Below are 18,942 nucleotides of genomic sequence, written 5' to 3' on the forward strand. Positions count from 1 at the left end.
ACACACACACACACAAATTGCCCTGCATAAAAATTGCTCAGCTGTTCTGTTGTCAAAAGAATAATTGTCATTACTAGATATTCTTCATTCGCCAACTCCAAAGGGAAGGTTGAGTCAGCTTTTATGCTCCTGGTTTCTGTTACTCGTTTATGAAGTGTGGGTGTTGTGTCTGCGTTTTGACCGACTTCATTACAGATACAATGACTGTAGGCCCTGCTGTTATGTGTTGTGTCCTTATGTGGCAATATAAGACTGCCAGCCGAGTCCCATTCTTGTTCATTAGTCTGACTGATTATTCGAATCATTGGTTGCATTTTTAATTGATTTTTTTTTTTAATTTTTAAATTATAGTTTGTTGCACAAAAGGAAGATTTTCGAAGCATTTTGTGCTCTCTGGTCTGTTGATTATAAAGAGGTTGACAGGAACTCGCTCGCCAGAGAGAAAACATTGCCCCTAGTTAGAGTGGATATGTCTCTGTTTAAATAAAAATTATTGCAATGCACACTTCAAATCATGTTCGCCAGTTTGATTGTTGAAATATTAATGTTTCAAGAATTTCTGTAAATGTTGTTGCCCCAGGTCAGTGTCTGCAGGCCTCAACTCTCCTGCTAAGACCAACTCGATGGAAAAGAAACTGCACCTTAAAAGCAAAGAATTACAAGAAACTCAAGACAAATGTCACAAGGTGAGCATTTACAGCCTGTTTTGGCTCTCATTCTTTGTTTTGTTTTTTTACAAACCTTTGTTAACAAAGCTTTCAGCTTTAACGTAATTTAGTAAATCCGCAGTATATTTTGTCTTCTGTCTCTGTTATTTTGGCAAACTCAAAATGCTCCTTTGATAAGCAAATAAATAACATTAACATATTCTGGAAAGAAGGCTTTTTATTTTTAGACAAACTGTGAAATTGGACTTCCATAGTTTGAAAGTTTGTTTTGAGCAACATCACTTCATTATTCTGGATTTTATTAGCAGATTTCTTGTGTTTATTTTGGCTGACTGGCCTAACACAGATCAAGGAAGCGTCTGTTGGTGCTGTTATGAGCCAAGTTCATTTTGTAGTGTGAAAAACATAGCAGCTTACTCGTTTTAAAGCATTCTTGGTTGGCCATTTGTTAGAAAAATCATTTACAGCTAATGGACCCCTTATTTATAGTGAAGTAAATAGCCACTTTAAGTACCTTATACTTCTGACGCAGGCAGAAGACAGCTGGGACACAAACCAGCAATGTTAATCAACCTTCAGGTGAAGATTTAAATAAGTGATGTTTTCACTGCTGTGTTCAGATGGAGCAGGAAATCTCCAGGTTCCAGCGTAAGATGACTGACCTGGAGTCAGTGCTCCACCAGAAGGATGTGGAGCTGAAGGCCTCTGAGACTCAGCGGAGTATCCTGGAGCAAGACCTTGCCACCTACATTACTGAGTGCAGCGTGAGTCATACTGTACTACCAGCATGTCCATTTGTGTTTTATTGAATTAACCTCTTCTACCCTGGAGGCTTTCCATCTGTTATAAAAATGCATCTACCATTTCATGAAGACTGCAAGTGTAGTACAATCACTGAGGCATACAATAATGACTTAAGCATGACAATGCTATATGGGTTTAAGTTCTGTTGTACTAAGTATGGTAGAGTTGCAGTTGGCAACTTTTAGAACAGGTTAAACAAACAAAGTGTTTCCTTTCAAACTTGGGTTTTGATTTAGCAGAAATGTTGATGGCACTATTGGCCATAGTTTGTTTTTTTGAAACTCCCTCTAGCCTTGTAATAAAAAAAACTCTGTAAAAATTCCTGTTTAAGTGTCAGTTATACAACTTGAAGTTTTGCAGCTTTTACTGATGAAATTGTGGGTTGTTTTTTCAATTGGAAATGTCAGACAGTAGCCTAGAGCTTAAGTAGTTGAAAAAAAGAAGGGTAGAATACTGTAAACTAACTTATTTTATTTTATTTTCTAAATCTTAGTGCACTTTGTGTTAGTCTGAAACACGTATTTGTTTGCAGAGCCTAAAGCGAAGCTTGGAGGAGGCACGAGTGGAAGTCTCTAGAGAGGATGACAAGGCCATGCAGCTGCTGCACGACATACGCGAACAGAGCAACAAGCTGCAAGAAATTAAGGAGCAAGTATGTAAATTTTCTCATTTAAATGATTCTGAATCCTCCTCCTCATCATGATAATGATGTGGGGCAGATGAAGAATTATTTCATGGACACTTCATGGTATTTATAATAAAACCGTCTAGTGAAATGGGGAAAAATGCCTTTAAACTGCATATGCATACTGTTTTTTGTTTTTTGGGGAAATTATTTGACACGGTGTTGTTTGTACCGTTGTAACTGATAGTGGAGTCCTTGAAAAAGGGATGAGATTACTTTTCCTCTCAGTGTGTCCCTGTCACACAGGGAGGGCTTTCCCTCTAAGGACTCCCTTGTCCTTAGCGCTCAAAGGTCATTCCTGCAGATGGCATAACTGCAAGGTACAAAAGTGGCGACTTGATCAATAATCTACAGATTCATCGACCCTTTAATTAGGGAGATGATACACAGTGTTTACACTTTTTAATATAAATTCATGATTTTAATTGAAAATTATAAATTGAACTGAGGTGAAAATTAAATCTGTACAAAAGAATTTTCGTTCTACCCAACTGAGGAGCTGGATCTGGTCATTATTTAGCTTGCATAACATGTGGTTGCTTTTACAGTAAATTTTATGTTTAATTTAATTAATTGTGTTAACCACTCTGTGCTTATTAACGTCAGGAGTACCATGCCCAGCTGGAGGAGATGCAGGTGACCATCAGGCAGCTGGAGGAGGATCTCTCCGCTGCCCGACGTCGCAGCGACCTCTATGAAGCTGAACTTAGAGACTCGAGACAAACAAGTGAGGAGCTCAAAAGAAAAGCTGTGGAATACCAACAAAGGATCCAGAAGGTATGTAAATGTGTATATGTTTTCACCATATATGTTTATAGTTCATGTCATGTCTACCGGTAAATCTAAATTGAACCAAATAACAGGAACACTTTGTGCTTTGTATTTTTGATCTGCTCTAAAAAGCAAAGCACAAACCTGTTAAGAGGGATTGGAATGAAACTACAAGTTGCACAACTCATGAATTATGAACATGACTGTGTCGCTTTACAGAGAAGATGATTTCTGTTTTGGCTTTTGATCATAAAATACAGTTGGATTCAAGTGAACTGCATTTCCTAGTTTGGGGGCATTTTACTTGGATATCAAGAGTTTAATATTTGACAGTTTTGTTGATGATAAAAACTATTAGTCTCATTTGAATCGGTACAGTCGTGTGGTTTGGAAGGGCCCAGAATGCCTCCCTTTGGAAGTGATCTGGGCATGGCAGACTGTGAGGAGATCCCAGAGCAGACCCAGGGTGCACTGCTGTAGTGATTACATCTCCCTGCTGACCTAAAAACAGGGGAGGGATCCTTCAGAAGAAAAAATGTGTGAAAAGTGCTTTCTCTGCTGCTGTCCTTACCCTCTTGCAGAATAAATGAATGATAATATGCATACTATAAATCAGAGAAAGGGCCTCATACACTTTATTGTAGGATATTGCAGTAAATATCAAATAGGTTTTTATTCATTCTCTTTCCATCATTAGTAATTTCTGGATCCAAGCTGTTTTTACTCATGTGAATCAAATATTTCAGGATGAATTTATGCTCAATTCTTATCATATTGTTAATGTTTTTAGGCAAAAGAGCAGGGAAAAGCTGAAGTGGAGGAACTTCTCTCCAAACTTGAAAAGGTTTTCTTCCTTTTTTCAAAAATGTGTACAGAGCTTACAGAACTGTATTTACCCCAAAGTTTGATTTATTTTTTTTTCACTTTCTAAATTGTTTTTTATTCCCTTAAGACAAACTCTGAGCAGCAGGTGAAGATTCAGGAGCTCCAAGACAAACTGTCCAAGGTAGGTTTTTTCACAACTGTCTTTCATTGTGTTTTGTGTTGCTTGTTTTTTACCTACATTTAAATTACTAAAGACTTTGGATTTTGTAATCTTTCCTATTTATCTGAAAAAGGAAAAAACAACAACAAAAAAGACCACTATTATATGTGTATGTATCCAGGATGAAGCTGTGCAGCCATTTCTGCTGTTGTTCCTTATTTATTCAGCAGAATTGCTTTTGGTTTTTGTTGTTGTTTTTTTTTGTTTGTTATGTTTTCTCTTTGTCCTAGTGGGCAGAAATTGCACAAGCATATCAATATGTTTGTCTGGGGATCTACTAACAACCTTTGACCTCCTGATTTTTTCCCCAGGCAGTGAAAGCGAGCACAGAAGCCACAGAGCTGCTGCAGAATGTTCGGCAGGCCAAAGAGCGGCTGGAACGAGATCTGGAGCGCCTGAAAGGCAAAACCGACTCTAGTGACACTTTAAAACGCCGTCTTAGGGAGACGGAGGTACCAGACTGACCTGCTAATGCTAATGCTTTCTAGTCCTATGTTAAATAACCTTTTTGACAGTTGGACTACCCTACAATTTTCTGTGTAATTAGCCTTGCTACGTTTTTGTTGTGTAAGCAGGAGGGCAGGAAGACACTTGAGAATCAGGTAAAAAGGCTGGAGATGGTTGAGCGTCGGGAAAATAAGCTGAAGGATGACATTCAGACCAAATCCCAACAGATTCAGCAGATGGCTGAAAAGATCCTGGTGAGAGCTACAGATAAGACTTGCTAATACTCTCCATCACTCCACCCCTAACTTCACCCCACTGCCTACTCAACCAGCCCTCTGTCCATTTATCCTCAACAGATATCAGAGAACATACATGTACACACTACATACTCTTCACTTAGATAGCTGAGCCATCACAAATGGCTACTAGTCATCCAGTATTGGTACATAAATAGGCTTTAACATATTCATGATTTTACCAGTGTCAGCATGAGCAGGCATCACTGCAGTCGACTTGTGGATTTCCAGCTTTTCCATGCAAGTTTCTTTTGTAATGTTTTTGGTGCAGTAGAGCATTTTGCCTAGTTTTAATTCATCTGCTTCATCTGTATTTTAGCATTTTTTTTCTTTGTATGTAATACAGAATTTGTGTGTATATGCCTATAAATTATTATTTTTGTTAAAATGTAGTTGTTTTTTTTTTATCTGTGGCCATCATGTTAGATTTATCCATTTCCAACTGTAATTTGTCCAGGAACTGGAGGAAAACTTGAGGGATGCCCAGTCAACTGCCCAGAGGATGGAAACGCAACTGGTTCAAAAGGAAAGGCTTTATGAAGACAAGATCAAAGTGAGTCAGCTTAATGTTTCTCAGACTGTTGTAGATATTTTAAAGAAATATTAGCATATATGTTTGCTCCAGTCAGTTTTAGTCAGTCCTGACATTTCAAATAAGTGTAGCTTTGGATTAAATCAGAGCTGTCACATGTCTTACGGTGAGATGTGACACCACACTAATTAATATTTCCACGTCAGGTTATAAATTTACAACCATATCATTGAATGACTGCTTCACATGGGAGGCTGGAATCTAAATAGCAATGTGTCAAATTAAAACGGGATTTATTCACTGGTTCTCGCTCATCAAGGTTCTTGAGGCCCAGATGAAAGCAGACCTGGCTGACAAGGAGAGCCTTGAGGCCAGAAGGGCGCAGCAGGAGGAGGAGTCAAGGGAGAACTGTAAACTCATCAGTGAACAGAAAGCAGTAAGGCAACAAAACCTCATATCATCTCAGGCATTTGCTGTAAATTTTATACTCAGGTTGACACAAAGCCATATTTAAAACGAGTAAAGGTAACTTTAACTTTTGTGATATTAAAAGAAAAACAATATATGCAATTTATCGGCTGCTTAAAGTATTTTATTCCCTTTTACATATACTAAGCATTCCCAATCTAATCTCACTGGGTATAGGCTGTCTCTTATGCATTTATTTTAAGGATTAGATAAATATAATTTTTTGTTTTACACCATAATTTGTTATAGTACTATAGTAGTGATTTTTTGTTTTGTTTTGAAATGTACAGGTTAAAAAGACAGATTAAATTAGAGTATCCTTCATGTTGCACTATAAAGGCTGGGCTCAAGTTCTAATCTGGTTAATATGGTAGACTTGAGGCAGTTAAGAAGCTTTTAGAGGTAGTCATCTGACATTGACAGTAGACGACTCAGGCAACACCTTAATAGTCTCTAATAGGATTTTTCTGAAGTAAAAGGTTTTTCTACCTTTAAAAAAAAAAAAATGTGAATGTCCCATATTCTAGCCCGAATCTGGTTATCAGTCAGTGGAGAATATATCCTTGTGTTGGGATGTGATCTACAGCATGTTTTTGCACTTTCTTCTTTCCCAAAGACCATTAATGCTATGGATTCAAAGATGAAGAACCTGGAGCAGCGCATCGCCGAGTTGTCAGAGGCTAACAAGCTGGCTGCTAACAGCAGCATCTACACCCAGAAGAATATGTGAGTTAACTAGACCTTCTGCCCACACTGTGCTTTGATGAGTGTGTCCACACACATGGACTGCACTTACATCTTTGTGCAACATGGCTGATCTGTCCCCGCTGTGTGTATACAGTGTCATCTTTAAGATTAAGTACAGGAAATGCATTTTTCATGTAGTCTTAATAGAATATACAAACCTATTACCAAAGAAGTTAGTCTGCTCTACAAAAACAGAATTCAACAGCTTACTAACCATTTGAATGCTATTTAATTCAAAATGGTACAAAGATGACTTTAAACGCTAAAATATTTTCTTAGTTTCAATTATATACCAGTTACATATTTCAAATAACATACTGATATTAAGTAGCAGTAGGTAATAACTAAGTACAATACAAGCAATGCCAGAGTCTTTAGAAGGTAAAAAGTGAACAGAAAGAGCAAAGTAATCAGCAATTCTCAATATAATGTCATCTACAATACATAATATTTTTAGATAATCCTGAGGAATTTCTCTATGCAGGCATCAACACTGAAATAAACATTATAGTTGTGAAACTAAGATAAGGAGGACTTCAAATAAGCTTTTTAATCCATGAATGCACATTACAACTTTACCATTTGTTTGGAAAAGTAAATGCATATAAACAAGAAACACTGCTTTTGGGTGTAAAATGGCAAGAATAATAACCATGCACGCTTTATTCTACTTAAGAGGAAAGATAAAGTTTTGGAGCAACATACAATGCCAGATTACATCTTTTTAAGGGAAGGCCTTGCTAACTTCAGCAAGAACATGGCAAACTACATTTTGTGTGCATTACTGCAGCATAGCTCTGCCATAAAATTATAAAACTCTGGCCTGCCTGCGCTTTTGCCTGCAGCGCGAATGGAATATTTTCCTGCACTGCGTTGTTGCAGCACGGGGGGAAATATGCTTATTATATTATTAAATATGCTTCTCAGGTTCAACATTTGATAACTCGGCTTTGTAGTGTTTTCAAGGAAATATCAGGTTTACATTATTCACATTAATTTCAAATTTGAAAAAAAAATGCAATTAATGTAAATAATGTGAAATTAATTTGCACATTTAATAGAATGAAAATGATTGCATTGTGCTTTTCTTTATATTTTACATCGTATCACGCTTGTTTAATACAATTAGAGATGCACAGACTCTAAATTTCTGTCTAATATTGATTTTTAAGATAATAATTAGTCTAATGGCAGGTACCGATGTTTTAAATTGATGCACTGTTCATTTTGTATTAGTGCAATTAAATTGTTTACACATTAAGCTCCAACTTTTGTTTTACGAATATAAATTCAAAACAGGAGATATAATTGGCATTTGTTTGTATTTTTGTCAGGAAAGCCCAGGAAGAAATGATCTCAGAGCTTCGACAGCAAAAGTTTTATTTGGAGTCTCAGGCAGGCAAGCTTGAGGCCCAAAATGCCAAACTAGAGGAACATCTGGAGAAGATGAGTCAACAGGAGCAAACCAAGAGAACCCGGCTGCTGGAGCTGGAGAGCAGGCTGCGGGAGGTGAGGCAACAGGAGGCCGAGAGACAGTGCAAAATCTGTTCAAGCTCAAGATTAACTAATTCACTTTAGCCGACACACAGTGTAGCCTTACTATCCACAAAAGGGATTAGGGCAGCTGATCAGCAAGCGAGCTCAGATGCTTTTCAGATAAACGGCTAATTAAAAACAGATCTGTAATGGCACTCTTTACAAAATTGCAGTTCTCTTCCTGTATTATCTCTGGAGCAGTGCTGTTTATTAGCTAACAACTGATAAAATCCTAAACCATAAGAAAATGTAGCAGGACCAGAAGTTCTGGCATGGACAGTCAACATTTTACCCTCAAACTGGATGACTGATAATTGCTTGCAAGCATTAAACTCAAGTTATACTCGTATGTATGTAATGTTTTCAGTCACTGAGAAGCGCACCCCTCAATTTCATGATGTCTTTATGAACCCATTGCAAATCTGCTCAATAAAAAGAAGTCCCGGCTTAATTTTGAGGAACACAATGCCCCCTTTCTTCTGAACGCTCTCACCCCCCAGTGTGCTTGTCTGTCGACGCTCCTGGTCGACAGCCTGCTGACTGGATGTCATATTCTACCTCCACACGGTCTTCGCTACTGAGACATGATACACAGATTGGCACTAATTGCTGGCCTCTCTGCACCCTCGCTTAAACACATACACACTGTCCTCACACACACAAATATGTACTTCAGTTGTGATCGGCCGTTCCATCTGTCAAACACTTATGAAACAGCTAAATGAACCCTTGTGTATTTTTCAGCAGACTGAATTTCTGTATTTGCCAGTAAGAAGTGCAGAACCTGAGATTAACTAAAAGTGCATATTAATTCCAGCAGTCTTTCATTAGTAGCACTCTGCTTTCCTAACAATGTGATTTAGGTTAAAGTTATGCTGAAAATGATATTCAAATACAAAGTGTTAAAGGTTCGATTTGTTCAATATCAACGCAGTATTCACACTAACCCTCTCTGTGTTGTAGATGGGCCTAGAACATGAAGAGGAGAAACTGGAGATTAAGAGGCAGGTGTCAGAGTTGACCCTGTCCCTCCAGGAGCGTGAGTCCCAAATCAGCAGCCTACAGGCTGCACGTCTTGCATTAGAGAGTCAGCTGCAGCAAGCTAAGACTGAGCTGGAAGAGACAACTGCTGAGGCTGAGGAGGAGATCACGGCCCTCAGGGTAAGACGAGCAAGAGGAAGCATACATGTATGCAATCACAGTCACCCAAAGTAATGGTGGTATTCACCATTTCCTATATATGGATATAAGCCTGTATTATTAATACAATAATAACTTTTTTTTATAGTGCTGTTAGTATGAATGGCATTCTTTACGATTACACGTTATGCATACTCAGATTTGCTTGTATTTTTTCTTTTCATTTGCTCTTCTTCCAGAACCACAGAGACGATATTCAGCGGAAGTTTGATGCCTTAAGAGACAGTTGTTCAGTAAGTGATTCCACAGCCTTTTGTCTGTGCTTTCAGCAGCAGGAGATAAAATTCTTCAAAGGTTTCACAAGACCCTTGAATATATAGTGATTCATGTGTAGCTGCAAAAGATTGTTCTAATGTAACAATGTAGTCTACTGAATCAATCTTTGGCAGCAAAATGCAGCTTGCTGTGCAGAGCACTCTGTTAGCATTTTACTGGTGAATTGTTTTTGTTTTATTTTTTATAAAAGGTGCCATTACAGTTGTCACAAAGACAAAAATCTTTTTGATGCGCAGCTAACACATTACTTCAGTTACCTCTGAGTAGTGCTGAGACCACTTTAATTCAACTGTTAGGTAGCTTCCAATTTGTGCAGTTCTTTTTAAAAATGTACTGTAAATGTAAGATGAACATGTCCATCTATCATCTTCAACAAATTATCTTATTTGTCATTAGTGGTGCAACGGATCATGGTTGATCCGTAATCCGAACCGATCCCTATCCACAGAAGAAAAGAAAAAAACAAAAAAAAAAAAAACAGTATGTGTATGGTGTGCGTGGTGGGTCTGACAAGCATAGTTATGGCCAGCGCTAGTGGTCCAAGTGGAGGAGCAGAGGAGTTTGCGGTATTTAAGCAGCCCTTTGCTGCCCAATCCGACCGGGCTAAAGCTATTACAAAAGCTAATGGGGTGTTTAGCTGCAGACGGGAGGCCGTATTCCGTTGTGCAAAACAAGGGGTTTAAACTGATAAACGTGCTTGAGCCACGCTATGATATCCCGTTGCGCGTCCACTTTAGTGGCAAGATCGTTCCAAGCATGTATGAGCAGGAAAAGTTAAAAGTTATGGCAACAGAAGATGCCTAGGACAGTTCAGCCATAACTACTACAAATGGGTGGACCTCCAGGGCAACGGAAAGCTACGTGACCGTGACAGCTCATTATATCACAGCGGAGTGCGATAAGTAAATGTGTTACTTATTAGGCATCACATGTTAAATTTTTGTCTTTTTTCTTTTTTGCTGATCCGAAAATTGATCCGATCCGTGACTTAAAATCTCCTAACCGTGAGATTTTTGATCCGTTGCACCACTATTTGTCATGGAGTTAAAATAGAAACAAATTCTTATTATGTTACATTTAAAGTGAAACAACAGTTTTGTGGTTCATATGTGCCAAAAACATGTTTCCTATTTCTCTGACTGGAAATGACTTGCAGTCACTGTACTCATTACACCTGTAAATTATACTCACTACAGCTGTGCTATTACAATCCCACTTCCAAAGAAGTTGTGATGATATAAATTAAAAACAGAATGCAAAGATTTGGAAATCTCATAAATTTTCTATTTTATTCCTAACAGAATATAGAAAACTTTAAATCTTTAAACTGTAACATTTTACTCTGTCATGAAATATTTGAGGGATGTTTTGAAACTAAATCAGTTAATTAAGTGGCAGCAGATTGGGTAGCAAGAGAAGCAGAGTTTTTCAGAAGATGGACAGAGATTCACCAATTTGCCAAAACTCGCAACTACAAATAATATAATATAAGAATCTTAATTAGTATTGAACTATGAATATCTTGTCATCTATGGTGCATAATATCATCAAAATGTTCTGAGAATCTGGAGAAATTTCTGTGTGCAAGAGACAAGACTGAAGATAAAAATTCGATGCCTGTAATCTTTGTGCCATGAGGTAGCACTGCATTAGCAACAGATACAGTTCCCTCCCAGAAATCTCTTCATGGACTCGGGAACATTTCTATAAATCACTGTCTATGATCACAGTTCACCGTGCCATCCACAAATGCAGGTTAAAGCTCTGTAATGCAAAGAAGTCATATATGCACAAGATCCAGAAACGCTGACGTCTTCTCTGGGCCAAAGTTCTTTTAAAATGCACTGAGGTTAAGTGGAAAGCTGTTCTGTGGTCAGATAAATCAAAATGTAAAATTCTTTTTGGGAAACATGGACTTCATGTCCTTTTGACTAAAGAGGAGAGGAACCATCTGGCTTGTTACCAGCGCTCAGTTCAAAAGGCTGCAGCTCTAATGGAATGAGAGTGCATCAGTGCACATCTGGAAAGACACCTTCAGTACTGACAGGTGTATACAGGTTTTAGAAAATATATATGCTCCTATCCAGTCAATATCTTTTCCAGGGAAGGGCTTGCATATTTCAGCAAGACGATGCTAAACTGCATACTGCACATATTACAGAGTCGAGTTCTAAACTTCACCAATTGAAAACATTTTGAACATCATGAAATGAAAAAAATTGGAGTTAGAATTATTACAACACAGCCAGTTTTGTGCATAAAGCCTTAAAATGTGTTCTTGTTTGCACGTGTAAACCTTTACCTGTTTGTGCCTCCTCAGGTGATCACTGACCTAGAGGAACAGCTGACACAGCTTAGTCAGGAGAACGCAGAGTTGAATCGACAGAACTTCTACCTGTCCAAACAGCTTGATGAGGCATCAGATGAGAGAGAGGATCGGCTGCAGCTCAGCCAGGAAGTGGACCGCCTGAGGAGGGAGGTGGCTGACCGTGAGATGCACCTCAACAACCAGAAACAGGTAACAAAAACAGTTTCCAGACAAATTGCTGGCTTCTCAGTATGTTGAGTGTCATTCAGATATAAATCATTTTCATGGTCATGTGCCTTGCTTCAGTGAAATATTGCCACAACACTTATTGAATGAGCCTGTTTTATGAACTTACAGGTGAGATTTGACAGTGACACATACCAAGTAACACTTAATATATTAGATCAGTTTTCTGCACAAGGCAATTCGATTTTTCTGCTGGTTTTAATAACTAGAGGGGTTATATACTAGTATTTATGGGAACACTTCCATAAACATTACAACGCAGCACTGGTAAACAGATCAGACAATATTAAACTAGCTTATAAACTGTGCCTCTGTGTGGCTCAGCTGTTTGAACCGGTGCACACAATGTAATTTGCTGTTCAATCTCGTCACCAGGTTTTATTAGAAGTAATTAATGAAGTTAGCACTTTTGCTACATGTCATGGATGGTTTTTGCTGCTGTCTAGTGCTGTATGGGGTGTTTTAAGCTAAATGTCCTTCTGATAACTAAATGCATGCAGTCAGTGTCTTCTGTCAGCTTTGTGCCATTCACTTACGGTGCTGAGACCATCTCATACCAGCAGCTGAATAGGAAGGAGTGTATCGCTGAAACAGTCTAAACCTAAATTAAAAGATTAGATGCTTACCACAGGTTAGTAGATGGAGTAGAAAGATTCATTATTAATTGCTCAAATATTGCCAGCAGATTAAAAAAGCAACAATTTATAATCCTTTTTGAATTTAATTTACTTTTTTAAAAACACAATTTATTTGTATTTTTTGTCTGAAATATTCAAGGCCAGAGAACCTATTATGATGCATCATAGATCATTGAATAGAGACAACAATCACGTGGTATTGCCAAACGCTGAGAAAGATGTTCTCTTCAGTCTGTTATTTCATTTATGCTCTCAGAACATTGAGACACTGAAGACCACATGCAGCATGTTGGAGGAGCAGGTGGTGGAGCTGGAGTCCCTAAACGATGAGTTGCTGGAGAAGGAGAGGCAGTGGGAGGCTTGGAGAGCAGCTCTGGAAGATGAAAAAAGCCAAGCTGAGAGACGCTCCAGGGACATGCAAAGACTGCTGGACAATGAGAAGCAGAATAGGTGACATTCTTAAATTTATACTTGCGCTTATTACATAGAAAGTGGTCATTGTATGTCATTTCTATTTATAAATTAGTTTATTACAGTCATAACACTTTATTGTTGTGTTCAAAGGCTGCGTGCAGACCAGCGCAGCACTGAGTCTCGCCAGGCAGTAGAGCTGGCAGTCAAAGAGCATAAGGCTGAGATCTTGGCCTTACAACAGGCTTTGAAGGAGCAAAGACTAAAGGCTGAAAGTCTATCTGATACTGTGAGTCTGTTATCCATGAACTAACTTTAACCCCAGCTTCAATCTTTCAAAAATATGGTTTGACCTGTAGCTGGGATGAATTAGAGGTTAACAGGCACTCACATGTTCTCACAGCTCAATGATCTGGAGAAGAAACATGCCATGCTGGAGATGAATGCCCGTAGCTTACAGCAGAAGCTGGAGACTGAGAGAGAACTGAAACAAAGGCTGATGGAAGAGGTAGGAAGTGAAAGTCAATTAACCTGCATGATATTTCTACACATATATTTAAGAAACTTGGGTTTCTTGTTGTTACCTATTGTAACTATTGCTCTATTGCTGCTGTTAGCAAACTGTACCAAAAAGATTTGTGTGCTGGTGTTCATGCAGCAAGCAAAACTCCAGCAGCAGATGGACCTCCAGAAGAGCCACATTTTCCGTTTGACCCAGGGCCTGCAGGATGCTCTGGACCAAACCGACATGCTCAAGACAGAGAGGACCGATCTGGAGTACCAGCTGGAGAATATACAGGTGCTCAGTGCAAACCTCTGCAGTAAGATAAAACACTGTGGTCTCTGGGGAGGAGGAGTCCCAGCTGGATATTAAAATAGTGCCACTGATACCGGTGCATAAGAAGGATAAAGTAATCTTAAGTCATGCAATCCCAGTGGAAATTCTTCTCATAGCTGTCTTCAGAAGTATTTCCTTCTCTGAGCTTTTGTTTTCCTGCCTACAGGCGGTATATTCCCATGAGAAGGTGAAGATGGAGGGGACAATCTCCCAGCAGACTAAACTCATTGACTTCCTCCAGGCCAAAATGGACCAACCCACTAAAAAAAAGAAGGTGTGGGAAAATATTTACAAAATCTATGTACAAACCATGTTACATTAATAATCAGCTTCAAGGTAAAGCCAACTGAGTACTGTTTCCTCTCTGAGCAGGGTATATTTGGGCGGCGGCGGGAAGATGTAGGCACCACAACTAATGGGGCATTAGCTCCACAGGCCCAGCCAGCAGTTCCATTGCAGTACAGTGACATGAAACTAGCTTTGGAGAAGGAGCGCTCAAGGTGTGCAGAGCTGGAGGAGGCTCTGCAGAAGATGAGGATAGAGCTGCGGTCCCTCAGAGAAGAGGGTAAGGACAGAAATCTTGAGTGTTTTTAGTCTTTATAGTTTTTGTTTGTGTGGTGATTACTGAAGTGCCATGTAGCAAGACTAAAAATCTGTCAGAATATTTTATGTAGACAACACTGGATTGTGATCATCCTAGAAAAGGACAAAAGTTCAAATAAATACATCTACCCTCTAGTAAGCCCTTCAGTCTTTGCAAACAGTGTTCTTATAATTCCTTTTCCTCCCAAACTCCCAAAGCGGCTCATTTCAAGGACCATGTAGCCCCTTCCACACCAGCCCAGGCTCGACATCAAATCCTCATGTCAGCCATTGTCAAATCCCCAGAACATCAGCCCAACCCCAGCAGCCTGCTTAACCCCTCCACCCGCTGCAAGGAGACATCTACACCTGAAGGTTAGTCATTCACACACAGACCATAAACAAATATACAGCTCATCTAAATGCAGCCAAATTTGAACCTCAGATTCCCAAATTGAGGCTGTACAGTTTTCTTACAGGAGCATTCCACCTTATGCTAATAAATGGACTCCCCAATCACTTGTCTTGTTTACGTTGTGTTTTGTTTTGTTTTTTAAATGTGTGACCAGTTTCACAAAGCAGGATTATGAAGTGAAATAAAGTTGGATAACTGTTCTCAGAACATGTTAAGACTAGAACTCGCTCCAAACAGGAACATGGGCTGACACAAAGCAACAAAAATCATTGTTTTAGGTTTCATTCACGACATTTATCCAGCTGACTTTGTAATCCTGCTCGTGTCTGTCTCACAAAGCAAAGCAACAGTGGATTGGGCAGGTATCATTGGTTTTAGTCCAGGGTTTCCACCATCACAAAGCAAAATTGTATCTTTTTATGCTGTTGATCACCATGGAAACTGAACATTTGCTGAATACTCTGTCATAGCTGTGTAGCTTGCTCAATAGATCACATCCAAAGGTATAAAGAAACAGTCTCCTAATAAACTTCTTTAGGAAAAACCTGAAATAACTATATTTGTATTTTCCAAATTATTGAGGAGTCCATTAATACAGTGATTTTTATGATACAGAAGGTGCTTAGGGAGTACTTAGGGAATGTTGCTATACCCTATTTTAGTCTGTATTTACAGACCGGCCTAAAACAATGATTTGCCCAAATCCATAAGAGTGGTTAAGTTGGACTTGCTTTGTGTTTCAAGCTCCTTACTGTCCATGTTCTTTTGGTTTCACTTAGCTATTGTTAGATTCCTCTCCTTTCTTTCTTTTTCCTGTTGCTCCTCACAGAAAAGAGGAGGGTCACGTTTGAAAGTAAGTTAGCAGCCACTACAGTGTCTCTTCACACATGTGCTCATCTGCTGCTCGTGGTAAATTGTGCACCCACATGCTCATTGCTGTATTATACATCTGTCTTCTTGTCCACTGGCTAACTGTAGCTTGACCAAAGGCTTTTTTAGGAGTCAAGTCCCCCACCTCCCCCTCATTTCTGGAGTCATGATTTAGATAGCATATGGTAGGATAGGTACCTTTCACCTGGAAACATTTTAATACATCCCATGCACACTGGCATGCACAATCTGATTCCAGTCAACTACTTTGGTACTTGAGCCTTCATTTATATGCAATATCTGCATTGAAAAAAATCATTATTTGGATTGCCTCATACTGCTTTAAAGAGCTGGATCTCATTTAACTGTTGCTGACTCTTAAGTGATTAAGACTGTAAGTGACTATGCCTATTTTCACTAACTCCTTACACTGCCTACTTGTACTGCTTTATAGAGTTTGGTCATCGTGTGAAAGAAAGAATGCATCACAACATCCCTCATCGTTTCACCGTGGGCCTCAACATGAGGGCTGCCAAGTGTGCCGTCTGCCTGGACACTGTGCATTTTGGACGGCAAGCTGCCACTTGTCTAGGTCTGTATCCTGTGCTGTAGCTGGGCAGACTGAATGTGAAAATATTTCAGAAGATACATTACTGGCCAGCTTTAACAAAAATAAAGGAAATAGTTATTATAGCATCGCCATCACATGGTGGAATCAGTCTTGCCTTCCAAGTGTTGTGAGTCTTAGAAAATAAGTTGGATGTGTTCCCAAATCAGCATTTTAGAACAGTACCCTTCCATGTTTTATATGTACAGCTGTACAAATGAAATGTTGATAGATAGAAGTTGGATATTTTTTTATGTGATGATCCCTACCATTCTGTATTCTTGCCTTCTTTATTGACAAGATTCAGCATGGTAAAGAACTTTTCACTAAATCCAATCAGATTTTTCATCCTTCTCTTTGTCTCATTGTAGAGTGCCACACTATTTGCCATCCCAAATGCTCGCCGTGTCTTCCGGCCACCTGTGGTCTGCCAGCTGAATATGCCACTCACTTTTCAGAAGCCCTGTGCCGAGAAAAGGCAAACTCACCTGCACTGCAGGTTAAAGAAGCCAGTGGGCATGTTCGCTTGGAAGGATGGATGAAGCAGCCTAGGTAACTATTTAAGTCCTTACTGCCATCCTGAATGTATGCAGTATGTTATGTACACTGCATTGAATATAGTTTGCCTATTTGTATATTTACTCCTTTAGAAATGGCAAGCGTGGGCAACAAGGCTGGGAGAGGAAATATGTGGTTCTTGATGGAACCAAAGTGTCCATCTATGATACTGAGCCCAGAGAAGGTCAGTACTTCATTAAATTCTTTTTATTTATTTTATTATTTTTCAAGATGACTGATTCTGTCTTTGTTTTTGCTCATAATTCAACTGTATAGTGAATGTTACCATGTAGGTCAAATTGGAGAATCCTCTGTTTTTCTCTTCCCTTCTTTGTAGACTCTGTAAAGGCTGAGGAAGAGTTTGAGCTCTGTCTGCCTGATGGAGAGGTGACTGTCCATGGAGCTGTTGGAGCCTCTGAGCTCATCAACACTGCCAAGTCTGGTACTGGATCAATACTAGTTAATCCCAGTGTACTCAATCTGTTGTAGGATATTAAGTGTATCATCCTCTCTCCAAATTTTGATTTGGATTTACCTCTCCTGTCTAAAATGTTTAAACACAAAATACAGCAAAAATGTTGACGCTTCTGCTCAGCTGTGAAATTAAGCTGCTAGCAGAGGAACAAACTGATGCATTTTTTTTATGTCTGTGCGTAGACATCCCGTATGTGTTGAAGCTGGAATCGCATCCGCACACCACATGTTGGCCTGGCCAGTCCCTCTACTTCATGGCTCCTAGCTTTCCTGACAAGCAGCGCTGGGTGGCAGTACTGGAGTCTGTTGTGGGTGGTAGTCGTGGATCTAGAGAGAAAGTGGATTCTGATGCTGTAAGTATCATGCCTGCATATTACATACCTATGAATGTCCTTGTGTCAGGCTTGATAGCGTTCATAATTTAGGCTTACTGTATTTGAGGTGTTGCAAAAAGCCATTGCCTCCTTTACACAGCACAAGCTTTGTTGTTAGGCCCATATGAATGAGCAAATTAATACAAAGCTGGTTGTGTCATTTTGTGTGAAAATTGGGTAAAATATTGAGTACCTCCATTAAACATCAGCCAGTGCCTTCACTTCTTCTTCTCCCCCTCCCTCTTCTTTCTCTCTCTGCATGTTCTCAACATCCACGTCTTGTGTTTATTTGTTGTCATTGTCTTTTTTCTTTATATAACTATACTGTGTGTGTGTGTGTGTATCTCCATTCAACTCGGTTGTGTGAATCATATTATAGGCAGGTGTTTCTAAAAGACAGAAGAACCTGTCCCCTCTGGTTCAGGTACAGTAAGTAGCTGCACGAATGCTTGAGCTTCAGTCGACCGATCGACTGAGCATGCAGTAGCTGTACATACATATGACACTGATGCACTATAAGTACAGTCCTTGAATCAGTTCCTGAATATGGTGTGTGTATTCACACAGAAACATATGTAGTGCATGGATGTGAATAGACTGCTGTGCACCATTTATTTGGTGTCCTATGCTATGTCATGCATGATTCTGCAAAGCCCGTGCACTGGTTAAAGCCCCCCTTCTCAGAAATATGACGTCACACAAACAGACCTTGAGCAATTTAACTTCAGTGTGCAGCTATAGGCTGTTGGCGCTTCTGTGTTTCTTGCAGTTTTAGAAGAAACTGAAGAAATATTTTCTTCCATGTTCTCTGCAAAATGACCCTTAAATTAAAAGTGAAGTAGGAAGTCAAATGGTTCCACAAGTGTATTTCAGTATTCTCAAAAAGTTGCATTGCTGTGTTTTTCAGTTGTATCACTTACTAAATATGGAAAGTTGAACATGCAGCTTGCGGCAGCTTGATTACATCGTATCCTTACTGTATGCTGTACATACAGTAAGGATGGTGCAGGGTGTAAAATGTAAATAAGACCAATGACAATGCTTTGCTTATCATTTAACCCCATATTTATTTAAATACTTCAAAGATAACATATGAAATGCATAATCTGTGAAATTTTTGTTGACTCTGTTATTGCTTTTGTGAAC

General features: G+C 39.2%; 1 protein-coding gene across 4 annotated transcripts in view; it reads left to right on the forward strand.

Annotated features, from left to right (window-relative positions):
- Positions 1-18,942, forward strand: part of cita (citron rho-interacting serine/threonine kinase a) — a 38,874-nt gene that overhangs the window by 12,586 nt on the left and 7,346 nt on the right. Inside the window, exons 11-39 of one of the 4 annotated variants that reach the window (XM_013910384.1) lie at positions 581-686; positions 1,289-1,432; positions 2,005-2,124; positions 2,764-2,934; positions 3,719-3,772; positions 3,881-3,934; positions 4,285-4,425; positions 4,549-4,674; positions 5,174-5,269; positions 5,568-5,684; positions 6,333-6,442; positions 7,798-7,972; positions 8,963-9,160; positions 9,379-9,432; positions 11,796-11,993; positions 12,924-13,117; positions 13,232-13,367; positions 13,482-13,586; positions 13,737-13,877; positions 14,083-14,190; positions 14,289-14,481; positions 14,718-14,873; positions 15,743-15,766; positions 16,238-16,375; positions 16,762-16,942; positions 17,041-17,132; positions 17,286-17,390; positions 17,606-17,775; positions 18,176-18,220. In XM_013910384.1, the coding sequence (XP_013765838.1) occupies positions 581-686; positions 1,289-1,432; positions 2,005-2,124; positions 2,764-2,934; positions 3,719-3,772; positions 3,881-3,934; positions 4,285-4,425; positions 4,549-4,674; positions 5,174-5,269; positions 5,568-5,684; positions 6,333-6,442; positions 7,798-7,972; positions 8,963-9,160; positions 9,379-9,432; positions 11,796-11,993; positions 12,924-13,117; positions 13,232-13,367; positions 13,482-13,586; positions 13,737-13,877; positions 14,083-14,190; positions 14,289-14,481; positions 14,718-14,873; positions 15,743-15,766; positions 16,238-16,375; positions 16,762-16,942; positions 17,041-17,132; positions 17,286-17,390; positions 17,606-17,775; positions 18,176-18,220 (3,652 nt within the window). Of the gene's footprint in view, positions 1-580; positions 687-1,288; positions 1,433-2,004; positions 2,125-2,763; positions 2,935-3,718; positions 3,773-3,880; positions 3,935-4,284; positions 4,426-4,545; positions 4,675-5,173; positions 5,270-5,567; positions 5,685-6,332; positions 6,443-7,797; positions 7,973-8,962; positions 9,161-9,378; positions 9,433-11,795; positions 11,994-12,923; positions 13,118-13,231; positions 13,368-13,481; positions 13,587-13,736; positions 13,878-14,082; positions 14,191-14,288; positions 14,482-14,717; positions 14,874-15,742; positions 15,767-16,237; positions 16,376-16,761; positions 16,943-17,040; positions 17,133-17,285; positions 17,391-17,605; positions 17,776-18,175; positions 18,221-18,942 lie in introns of all 4 variants that reach the window. The other 3 variants (XM_005731296.1, XM_013910385.1, XM_013910386.1) reach the window with 3 other exon arrangements.

This window comes from Pundamilia nyererei, unplaced genomic scaffold, assembly GCF_000239375.1.
Source record: "Pundamilia nyererei isolate P.nyererei 1_Seehausen unplaced genomic scaffold, PunNye1.0 scaffold00042, whole genome shotgun sequence".
In the NCBI taxonomy this organism is placed as follows: Eukaryota; Metazoa; Chordata; class Actinopteri; order Cichliformes; family Cichlidae; genus Pundamilia; species Pundamilia nyererei.